The sequence below is a fragment of the Erpetoichthys calabaricus genome, chromosome 3 (assembly GCF_900747795.2).
Source record: "Erpetoichthys calabaricus chromosome 3, fErpCal1.3, whole genome shotgun sequence".
NCBI classification, from domain to species: domain Eukaryota; kingdom Metazoa; phylum Chordata; class Cladistia; order Polypteriformes; family Polypteridae; genus Erpetoichthys; species Erpetoichthys calabaricus.
Window position 1 is genome coordinate 20,675,346 of NC_041396.2, and position 12,811 is coordinate 20,688,156.

The window sequence follows — 12,811 nt, forward strand, 5'->3', positions numbered from 1 at the left end:
CCCCACATAGAAGTGTGAGAAGATGAAAAGGAAATGTTGAAGAAGGCGTGTTTAAGTTTTTTTTTATTGTTTGGTTATTTGAACCTTTACAACACAACTGAATATTTCTGTTATAGCAGAATAATTTATTCTTAAATGTCTTATTTTGTAACTATGATCACTAAAATCCAGTTAAAATACCCAAATGGTGCCAAGCTGACAGGGAACAGAAGACCATGACCATTAAGCAGATTGAAATTATTGTTTTTAATAACTAAATACACATAGGAGGGATAATTATAGGGAGTTAAAGAATCAAATATACAAACATTTAACAAGCTCTGGGCCTGACTACACAGGTTTTGTATTTCTCATTTGGTGGTATGATGTCTGACTCACTCATCCACTTTAAAGCACCATATACAGCTCTTCACCAGGCCTCTCCACTCAAACCTGGCCCATCATTGATCTCTGTTGGCAAGCCTCTGCCCTCACTAACCTGCTGACTTAAGACATCCTAAAGACGTGTGTGTTAGGTGAACGGGCGACTCATCTGATTCTGTACATATGATAATGGATGTGTGTGTCCTCTTCGTCTATATGCTACACCAATCCCTCTCCCACTTGGACAGAGGCAGTGGTGCAGTAAGAATTATGTTTCTGGACTTCTCTAGCGCCTTCAACACAATCCACCTCTGCTACTTAGGGACAAGCTGACAGGGATGGGAGTAGATTCATACCTGGTGGCATGGATCGTGGACTATCTGACAGACAGACTTCAGTATGTGCATCTCAGGAACTGCAGGTCTGACATTGTGGTCAGCAACACAGGAACGCCGCAGGGGACTGTGCTTTCTCCAGTCCTGTTCAGCCTATATACATCGGACTTCCAATATAACTCGGAGTCCTGCCACATGCAAAAGTTCGCTGATGACACTGCTATCGTGGACTACATCAGGAGTGGGCAGGAGGAGGCTTATAGGAACCTAATCAAGGACTTTGTTAAATGGTGCGACTCAAACCACCTACACCTGAACACCAGAAAAACCAAGGAGCTGGTGGTGGATTTTAGGAGACCCAGGCCCCTCATGGACCCCGTGATCATCAGAGGTGACTGTATGCAGAGGGTGCAGACCTATAAATACCTGGGAGTGCAGCTGGATGATAAATTGGACTGGACTGCCAATACTGATGCTCTGTGTAAGAAAGGACAGAGCCGACTATACTTCCTTAGAAGGCTGGCGTCCTTCAACATCTGCAATAAGATGCTGCAGATGTTCTATCAGACGGTTGTGGCGAGCGCCCTCTTCTATGTGGTGGTGTGCTGGGGAGGCAGCATAAAGAAGAAGGACACCTCACACCTGGACAAACAGGTGGGGAAGGCAGGCTCTATTGTAGACACGGAGCCGAACAGTTTGACATCTGTGGCAGAGCGACGGGCGCTGAGCAGGCTCCTGTCAATCATGGAGAATCCACTGCATCCACTGAACAGGATCATCTCCAGACAGAGGAGCAGCTTCAGCGACAGACTGCTGTCACCGTCCTGCTCCACTGACAGACTGAGGAGATCGTTCCTCCCCCAAACTATGCGACTCTTCAATTCCACCCGGGGGGGTAAACGTTAACATTATTCAAAGTTATTGTCTGTCTGTATACAGTGCTATATACTTTATACCCTGCTGTTCTTTCTTATATTCTGTAAGTGCCTTGAGCATGGGAAAGGTGCTATATAAATAAAATTATTATTATTCACTGAGGTAAGTCAGTTTGAGATTGTTGTGTCTTAATCTTTTGGTGACATCTTTCTTATTCTGTTCTTTTTCAGATCATGCCAAGGAGAACCCATATGAAGATGTGAAGCTATCAACATTTTGTATGCTTAAACCTAATGCGTCACCCTGGAAGGCATCACTAGGGGTACAGGGTCGGCCGCCAAAGGTCAGCTCACAACTTCACCATTTTCTGGACATTTCTTAGCTTTAGTTGTTCTTAATGTGAGGATACTTTTTCATTAAAGTAGCTTCAGAGAAATAGGAATTCCATCTTTATTATGTGTTATAAAAGAAACACAAGAGAGCCAGAAAAAAGTTTGGGACCACCCCATATATTGTATGGTTTCTATCAAAGAGTAATGGGTTTGCTGCCGAGTTGTCTCTGAGGACTGAGTCCAGAGCAGGACAGTAAGGTAAAGGCAGGTGGTTGACTTTATAGGTAGTGGGAAGGAACAGGAGAGTCCAGCAGGAACAGGCAGAAATGTGGTCAGTAAGAGAGTGTGGTCTGGAGATGGACGTGAAACCTGGTTGGCTTCAGGTGGTTTTCCCATCAGATGATCTGTAGAGGGGAGAAGAACAGACATTAGTGCACCTCGCCAACCCTTGTCCTGTTGTTTCACCATTAGTCAAGCCCATTGACTGCCTCCTCTGCACATGCTTGTGACAGCGTACAGCTTTTCTTAGTAAGTACCATCCCATAAAGTTGGTGAAGCATATTTTAAGGTTTCAATATGTTAGAAAAGTAATTCTAGGAAGATTAGAATAGTATAATATACTTTAAAACATTTTGTTGTTTTTTCTTAAATCATAAATAACAAATTTAATATGATAAAGCAGTGTTTTTATTATTACATGGATTAAAAACCAAAGTGAATCTCTGCAAATCTCACTGTATAAAATACAGTCTCTGTTCACTTTGTTCTTAATGTACAGATTTGTTTTTCAAGCTGCCCAGGCTTGTAGTTTGCCACACAGGTACTTCTCACCTGTAGTCAGCTGTTTGGCTTACAACGTTCATCATTGCACCCCAGAGTGTGATGTGTCTACACACAGGGTGTGATAAAAGTGTGATGGTTATCATGCCTGCGTTTCAGCTCAGAAGTGAGTAATTCTATCCTCCTACTTTGTGAGTCAAGAGACATTTAGCAGAAATATTCGTACTGGTGAGCGTGGCTAGTGACAGACTCGGCGGCACATTGCTTTTGGGAGAGCGGCTTCCTCTTTTCCGTGAAGAGCATAGACAGACATGTTAGATTTCTATTGCGAGACTCAATTCCTTCCTGTCGTTTAGCTGCTTAAAGTCTTCTCTACAGTAATGGAGTGGTGATGAAACATTACTGTAAAATGTTTGTGTGTTTCTCAATATTTAAAATTTTCATTGATATTCTAAACTTGCTGATTTCAATAGAGTGTTTTGGAGGCCCATGACAATAAAGGACCTGCAGGTGGTACAGAATAGTAGTGTATTATTATGTGAATTTCCCCTTGGGATTAATAAAGTATCTATCTATCTATCTATCTATCTATCTATCTATCTATCTATCTATCTATCTATCTATCTATCTATCTATCTATCTATCTATCTATCTATCTATCTATCTATCTATCTATCTATCTATCTATCTATCTATCTATCTATCTATCTATCTATCTATCTATCTATCTATCTATCTATCTATCTATCTATCTATCTATCTATCTATCTAGTGGGGACATAAAACGCTTTGGTAGTGTGGGCACTGGAAATTACAACTCTTAGTTGTCTTGCCAGTAACATCACGCTATGACCAAAAGAGATGAGCCTGCTTCCTGAAAAATAGTTTCTTCATCTTACAGCGGATTGCTAGCCCAAAATCACATATAGACCTTAAAAAAGGCAGCAAAGGACATGAACTTCAGCAGCAGGAACAAATACTCAACTTAACTGTTAATGCTGACTTTTGAGACTTCTTGAGATTTTTGTTAAGGCATAGAATGCAGAAACAGTTGTCTCTGGTACAAGAGGAACTGGTCTGTGATTGAGGTCTTCGCTCTTCACCTCTGTGAAAATAACATAAATGGTGGAGTGTAATATTGGAGCATCTCAGGAAACTGGCCTAGCCACCTTCTTGTTTACCCTCCACACAACAGACTTCCAGCACAACACCAGAGCTTTCCACCTACAGAAATGTTCAGATAACTCATCCATCATAGGTTGCATTAGTAATGGAGACAAATCAGAGTACAGGAATGTTGGAGGACCACCTGAAATTCAACATTAGCAAGATAAAAAAGCTGGTTGTGGACTTTCAGCATGACAAGAAGCTTCTGAGACCAGTCACCATTCATGGGAAGAAGTGGAAGTTGGGCAGAGCAGCAAGTACCTGAGGGTTCACATTAACAACAAACTGAACTGGTCTGACAACACATTGGCGCTGTGCAAGAAGGGTTGGAGCAGATTAGACTTCCTAAGGAAAATCCGGTCTTTTGATGTTTGCAGCGAGCTTCTGGAAATGTTCTACCAGTCCATAGTAGCCAGTGTGGTGTTCTACTCTGTGATCCCCTGGGGAAGCAAACTGATTGTGCAGGCCTGCTCCATCACCGGGCAAACCCTGGACATACTGGGAGCTGTTGTGGAAAAGTGGATGGTGGCAAAATTGGATGCCATCATGAAAAATCCCCTCAGCCCCTCCAGGAGGCGCTGCCATGGAGCAGATTTTAGCCAAAGGCTCATTTCAACATGGTGTGTTAATAAGTGCCTCTGGGGGTCGTTTCTATCCACAGCTATTAGGCAATTCTATGCTTTCTCCTGACGTGCTGTTTTAAGTTCATTTTGAAATTTCTGCATGATATATAGTACATTCATTTATTTTTATATACAGTATTTATTTATTTACCTAGAGATTGATTGATTAATTAATTGGTTGTACAGTATTATTTGTCCTGTGAGTCTGTATGCTTGTTTTTTACATTTCTGAGCTCCCTTTGGAATTAATAACTTTTATCTAATCTAACCTAATACTAATTGTCAGCCAGCCTGGGTTTATGAGAGGTAGATCTTGCCCTTGCCAAAGCAGTCTTTGGGATTACTTCATAAGGCAACTGCAATAGCTGGCAAGAGCTAAAATATTTACCTAGACCTTCAAAAAGCCTTTGATATAGTCATCCCACACCGAAGATTACATCTGAAACTAGAAACCATAGGTATCAGCGGTAACCTGCAAAACTGGTTCATAACTTGGTCAACTGGTAGGAGAGAAAGAGTACAGATAAGAAGAGAATACTCCATATGGAGCAAAGTCATCAGTGGAAGCCCTCAGGGGTCTGTCCTTGGACCATTCATTTTTCTGATTTGCATTCATGACATTGATTTCAGTAAAGTTAGTAAACCTGTGAAGTTTGCAGATGATACTAAAATTGGAGGAATAGCAGACACTGAGGAGGCAATGAAAACAACTCAGGAAGACTTGGACAAGCTTCAGAACTGGTGAATACTCGGAACATTCAGTTTAACGCAGATAAGTGTAAATTGCTACTCGTTGGCAGCAGAAATGGCAGTTATAAATACAAGATGGAAGATGCTGTCCTACAGGATTTAGGGGTTTATGTTGCCACAACATTTCCATCATTTATACAGTGCGCAGAAGAGATTAAAAGGCAGGTAAAATGTTATGTTATAGCATAGAAAATGTTGAATATAAATCAAAGAACATTATGCTCAGGCTGTATAATGCACTAGTGAGACCACATTTGGAGTATTGTGTGCAGTTCTGGTCAACACACTATAAGAAAGACATAACCGCACTTGAAGCAGTGCAGAAGAAAGGAACTAAATGCATTCCGGGATTTAAGGACATGTCCTACTGTGACAAACTCAGAGAATTAAACCTGTTTAGTCTCAAACAGAGCGTTATGAACTCGGAAAACACACACATCCCATAAGTACTTTCAAAATTGCCCACTGAGGGGGAATGAATTTACAGTCAAGACCCCGTCTAGCTACAAAAAAGGGCCTTGAAGAATCTTTAAAAAATTAAAGATTTTATTGTTAAGAAAAATACTCTGTAGCATAAAATTCTCTGTGGAGCACAAACAGGAATTTCCTGAGAAGGCAAAGCAATCCAATCCCGAAACAGAATTCAAAATGAAGACAAAAACGGAGCACATTTTCAAAAATCCAATAATAAACACAAGGAATCTCGCCACTCGCGAGCACATTCAGAATGAACTGCCAGTAATTATGAAAGACCCTCCAGATTTATCGGGCAGAGGGCGATTCCTGGGAATGATTAGCAGGTGACCCAGCCTCTTGAGGACCACCCACAAGACACGTGGGATGAAATCAAGGTATCAATGCACAGGCAAAATGAAAAACAAAAAAAACAAATAATAAACTCAAACAATATTAATGTTACCAAAAGAACCAAAAAGGACATGCAACAAAGATTTGGAACCCTGACGGTTGACACATGACGCTTGGTAGGCTGTGTGGGGACCTCATAGAGATCTTCAAAGACATTGATAAAGTACTGTAGGTTCAGAAGAAGTCTTTCAACTTAAGGGTGAATCACATACTCAAGGACAATAGTGGGAATTAAGGAGATGTGAATTTAAGACTGAAGTCAGAAGTCAGGAAAGACTTCTTTACACAAAGAGTTATCGGAACAAACTGAGACATGGAGTTGAAACAGAAACTTTAAGATGTGTCTGGATGAGATACTGGGAGAGCTTAGCTATTAGCTCAATAAACAAGGCTGATGGACTCAATGGTCTCCTCTCGTTAGTCAAGTTTCTTAAGTTCTATCCAAGTGACTTGGTACTGAGAAAAATTTGCCAAGGCTGGATAACTCCATGCATTTCAGCACAACAGCCAGGGTGTGCGGACTGCCATTTTATTATCTAATTCAAATATTATTTTCCAAAAATTACTCCCCCATTCTGTCTGCGTTCACAATATTCCAGCAAGCTCTTGGTTATAATAAAACATTTCGTACTCTCTGCTTGATCTTGCTTTTGGATGTTTATGTTTGAAGAGGGCCATGTCCCGTAGCTTTATCAATCCTGTGAGAAAGTAGGCACACTGCATGTAACATCCATCCATCCATCCATCCATCCATCCATTTCCCAACCCGCTATATTCCTAACTACAGGGTCACAGGGGTCTGCTGGAGCCAATCCCAGCCAACACAGGGCACAAGGCAGGAACCAATCCTGGGCAGGGTGCCAACCCACCGCAGATGTAACATACAGTCATATGAAAAAGTATGGGCCTCTTAGCCTGCATAATAATTTCCTCTCCTTTCAACAAAAAAGATAACAGTGGTATGTCTTTCATTTCCTAGGAACATCTGAGTACTGAGGTGTTTTCTGAAAAAGAAGATTTTTAGTGACGCAGTATTTAGTTTATGAAATTAAATCAAATGTGAAAATCTGGCTGTGCACAAATGTGGGTCCCCTTGTCATTGTGCTGATTTGAATACCTGTCACTGCTCAATGCTGATTACTTACAACACCATATTGGTTGATGAGCTCGTCAAGCCTTGAACTTCATAGACAGGTGTGTCCATCATGAGATATAAAGGTATTTAAGGTGGTCAATTACAAGTTGTGCTTCCTTCCCTTTGACTCTCCTCTGAAGAGTGACAGCATGGGATCCTCAAAGCAACTCTCCAAAGATCTGAAAGCAAAGATTGTTGAGTCTCATGGTTTAGGGGAAGGCTACAAAAAGCCATCTCAGAGGTTTAAACTGTCAGTTTCAACTGTAAGGAATGGAATCAGGAAATGGAAGGCCACAGGCACAGTTGCTGTTAAACCCAGCAGGTCTGGCAGGCCAAGAAAAATACAGGAGCGGCATATGAGCAGGATTGTGAGAATGGTGACAGACAACCCACAGATCACCTCCAAAGACCTGCAAGAACATCTTGCTGCAGATGGTGTATCTGTACATCGTTCTACAATTCAGCCCAATTTGCACAAAGAACATCTGTATGGCAGGGTGATGAGAAAGAAGCCGTTTCTGCACTCATGCCACAAACAGAGTCGCTTGTTGTATGCAAATGCTCATTTAGACAAGCCAAACTCATTTAGGAACAAAGTGCTTTGGACTGATGAGACAAAAATTGAGTTATTTGGTCATAACAAAAAGCGCTTTGCATGGCGGAAGAAGAACACCGCATTGCAAGAAAAACACCTGCTACCTCCTGTCAAATTTGGTGGAGGTTCCATCATGCTGTGGGGCTGTGTGGCTAGTTCAGGGACTGGGGCCCTTGTTAAAGTTAAGGGTCAGATGAATTCAACCTAATATCAACAAATTCTTCAGGATAATGTTCAAGCATCAGTCACAAAGTTGAAGTTACGCAGGGGTTGGATATTCCAACAAGACAATGACCCAAAACACAGTTCGAAATCTACAAAGTCATTCATGCAGAGGGAGAAGTACAATATTCTGGAATGGCCGTCACAGTCCCCTGACTTGAATATCATCGAAAATCTATGGGATGATTTGAAGCAGGCTGTCCATGCTCAGCAGCCATCAAATTTAACTGAACTGGAGAGATTTTGTAATGAAGAATGGTCAACAATACCTCCATCCAGAATCCAAACACTCATCAAAGGCTATAGGAGGACAGCGTCTGGAGGCTGTTAGATTAGCAAAAAGAGGCTCAACTAAGTATTGATGTCATATCTCTGTTGAGGTGCCCACATTTATGCATATGTCCAATTTTATTATAATGGATATTGCATATTTTCTGTTAATCCGATAAGCTTAATGTCACTGCTGAGATCCTACTGTTTCCATAAGGCATGTCAGATATTAAAAGGAAGTTGCTACTTTGAAAGCTCAGCCAATGAGAAACAAAAATCCAAAGAATTAAGAGGGGTTCCCAAACTTTTTCATATGACTGCATATGGATATATAGATTATGTATCAATAGATTATATATTAAGTGATGTTTTTATGTTTATAAAAAAACACACACACACACATTACAAATTGACTGTTTTATTGTCTACCAAAAATACAGGATGATTAAAACTAGAATCACACAATTCATAAGATGAAGGTCATGTGAAAGCACAAAACCTTTTAACATTTAAGGAAAGCTTACAATTTCATGAGAGAAATGAGTAGAGCGGATGGATCGAAAATAATTAAAGCAAAACAGATTTGGTACTTAGGTACAGTACTAGAAAATAGTCCTTTATGAATGAACATGGGTGTGTGTGAGGCTTGTAATGACCTGATGCCCCTGTCTATGTCTGTTACCTACTACCAGGATAGGCCGCAGCCCTCACTACCCTTAATTGGATAAAAAGGTTTGAAAAATGGAAAAAAATCCATGATTGTTAGCTGTTACAAAATTCTGTAGAATTTAAAGACTTCTGTTCTTTTTTTATCTAACAGCTGCCACCAAAGCCAACCAACATTTCTAGACAGACTCCAGTCGCGAAACGGGCACACGAGCTCCGCAGAGGCCACCGTGACGTTACCACTTTGCCTCCAGCTCGTCCTCCACCTCCAGTGTTGTCCGGTGTGGACTGCATGAAGAACAGTCCAGCTTCAGATGTCAATGTCAAGCATCGGAAAGGGACAGGGGTAAGTCTGTCTAGGGTGGAAGTGAGTGAGAGGATTGGAGGAGAGAAAAATATTTATTATTTTTATAATGTTAAGTGTATTGCTTTGTCGCACAACACTCCAGTGTGAGACAACATAGTGACTGACTTGCTGCTGACCCAGTTGTGGAGACTTTCTTTATATTCTAGAGCTCCTAAGCGGCAACCATTGAGATTTTTTCTGAGGTTATCTTCATTTGGTAGGAGATTGGGTTTGGGTTTGCACCTCCTTGCAGGTAGAGAAGAACAGGAACTGAATGGCATACTGCTCAATTAAAGACGATACTGATAAAATCTCATTGCTAAATTTCTGGCAAAACTGTTCCCACAAATGCAAAAACTGTACAGAGTGGGGTCTGTAATTAATGTAGTTAAACTGAAGGAGGTGATTCACAAGCTTTATAACTCACTGGTGAGGCCTCATCTGGAGTACTGGGTGTAGTTTTGGTCTCCAGGCTACAAAAAGGACATAACAGCACTAGATAAGGTCCAGAGAAGATCAACTAGGCTGATTTCAGGGCTACAGGGGTTGAGTTATGAGGAAAGATTAAAAGAGCTGAGCCTTTACAGTTTAAGCAAAGAAGATTAAGAAGAGACATGACTGAAGTGTTTAAAATGATGAAGGGAATTAGTCCAGTGGATCGAGACTGAGACTTTAAAATGAGTTTATCAGGAACACGGGGACACAGTTGAAAACTTGTGAAGGGTAAATTTCACACAAACCTTAGGGAGTTTTTATTTACACAGAGAACCACAGACATATGGAATAAGCGACCAAGTAGTAGGGCAGACAGAAGGACTTTAGGGACCTTCAAAACTCGACTTGATGTTATTTCTAGTGGAATTAAATGGATAGGACTGGTGAGCTTTGTTGGGCTGAGTGGCCTGTTCTCATCCAGATTGTTCTAAAGTTGTAATTAAACAAGTTTCCCATCATAAGAGGAGGCAGCAAGATGGTGCATATTATTTGTGGCTGTCTGACACACATTGTAATGTATAGATGAAGCAACTGTTACCTGGCCCTTTAAACCACAGTGGCAGTTGCAAGAATTTGTGGGGACACTGGTGCAAGTGTCAGAAAGACAGTTTAGGAATTCCGTGGCTAATGGCTGACCCCAGAAATGTCTCCAAAGTATAGCCAGAAGTGGTTTAAAGCTGAGCTTTAAAAGAGCTCTTCTAGCTACTAGGTGGATATTCTAGGAGGCAGGAGCTGAAATTGATTGTTTTATCAAAGGAGGGAAAAACAAAAGCCAGACGACTGTGAGGTGAGAAAGTACAGCGCCATGTGATACTTTAGGTTGGAAAGCTCATAAGGTGCCCTTCCTCTTGCCATAGGAGACAAGAGAATGTCATTTAAAAAGAAAACCAAGAAGTATAGGGGGCATTTCAAAAAGGATTTTTTTCAGACACAGGTGCTGCCTCCATAACGTCTTTTTATCTTTTAGTTGCTTTTCTAAGTTTTATTTATTGTCTTTGACTATGCTCCTTTTGCTTCTTCAATGTATAGCTGTTTTATTTTTTATTATTTTGCTCTCTAGGCACTACTTTATTTCAGGTAGACACTTACCTCTATTCACAGTTTTACAAAGGGATGAGTTGAGAGTCATAAACCCTTGAGGGTTCATCCGTATGGTTTTTGTAAATAATTATTTTTACTAAACTAGTGATGGAATCTATCAGTGCTTTCTGCACCATGTGCTGCTTCTTTTTTTTATTGGGTAGCAATGCTGCCTCACAGGTCCAGTGTCCTGAGTTCAAATCCCGCACCAGTTCACTATCTTTATAGTTTGTACATTCTTTCTTTTTCTATGTGTTAGGTTAATTAGCAAGTGCACATTTCTCCTGTGTCACCCTGTCATGGACTGCCACCAAATCCTGAGCTGATTCTTGAATTGTGTCGAAAGTTGTCGAGGCTCTGGATCCAGCATTAGATAGATAGATAGATAAATAGATAGATAGATAGATAGATAGATAGAAAGATAGATATATAGATAGATAGATAGATAGAAAGATAGATAGATAAGAAAGATAAATAGATAGATAGGAAAGGCACTATATAAGAGATAGATAGACAGATAGATGGTTAAAGCACTATATGATAGATAGATAGATACCTGTAGATGGATAGATGGAGAACGCTCTATAGAGAGATATATGGATAAAGCACTATATGAGATAGATATACTGCCTTTTCTATATATCAATCTATCTCTATTTATATATATATATATATATATATATATATATATATATACTATATATATATATATATATATATACTATATATATATATATACTGTATATATATATATATACTGTATATATATAAAATGCAATGTATGTCTATCTATCTGTGTGTCTATCCGCTTGTCACGAGAGAACTACTTAATGGATTTAGATCGGGTTCTTTTCTGCAGTTTGCTTGAGCATTCCGGTTGATTTTGTGACCTCTCTCATCGCGCTAAGTATCATAGTTCGCTTGTGGTACTGATTTATCTGCGCGAATCCGAGATTCACGCAGGGGCCCTTCTCACTCACGAGCCAGCCTCGGGGTGTGTACCTTACCTCAGCTTAGCTAGCGAATGAGAGAACTACTTAATGGATTTAGATTGGGTTTTTTTTCTAGAATTTGCTTGAACATTCTGCTTGATTTTGCGACTCTCATTGCGCTAAGAATCGTAGTTCACTTGCAGGAGTGATATATTCGCGCTAATCCGAGACGGAGGCTATGGGACGAGGGGAGGGGGAAGCGTGACGTCAGGAGTAGGGAGCCGGGTATGGCCCTCCTCGCTATCCTGTTTCACTTCTATGCGGGCAGAGACGCGGGGGACAGCTAGTAACAGATAAATGGATGAAGTGTTACAGTATATGATTGATAGATGGATAAAGTGCTATATGATCAGTAAATGGATAGATAGATAGAAAAGGCACTTTATAATTGATAGACAGATGGATAGATGGCTATGAGAGGTGCTATTAAATGGTTTGTTAGATAATTAATTAGTTAGTTAGTGCTTTTTTTGTCCTAATGGGAAAATGTAGCTTTTAACAGAAGTTCAAGAAATGTACAAATATTATAACAAACAACAAAAGCCCCCCTTTAATACAAACCAGACTTACTAAATGAAGAAAACTTTTAACTTGGCTAAAGATAAGAGAGCAGTCGCAGTTAGGCTGTATAAAGGCGTATTGTGGTAGGTATGAAGGATCCTCATTTTTCTTTGTTGACACAATTCTGCTGAAGTCCTCAACGTTTGTGTGTCACAGAGAGGATGTGTTGTATTGCTCATAATGGCCATCCGTTGTGTCTTCATTCTGTCCTTTACCACTAACTCCAGCAGGTCCAGAGTGCATCCAATAACCGAGTGTGCCTTCTCCGTCAGTTTGTTGGTTTGGTGAACTCCTCCTGAAGTGACGTGACCAGCCCAGAACACCACAGTATAGAAAATCACACTAGCTGGCACAGA

The 12,811-nt window shown here is 40.5% G+C and overlaps 1 protein-coding gene across 2 annotated transcripts in view; it reads left to right on the top strand.

Annotated features, from left to right (window-relative positions):
- Positions 1-12,811, top strand: part of dennd2c (DENN/MADD domain containing 2C) — a 218,023-nt gene that overhangs the window by 100,297 nt on the left and 104,915 nt on the right. For both annotated transcript variants that reach the window (XM_028796440.2, XM_028796441.2), the window contains exons 4-5: positions 1,805-1,917; positions 9,136-9,327. In XM_028796440.2, coding sequence (XP_028652273.2) covers positions 1,805-1,917; positions 9,136-9,327 — 305 coding nt within the window. The remainder of the gene's footprint in view (positions 1-1,804; positions 1,918-9,135; positions 9,328-12,811) is intronic.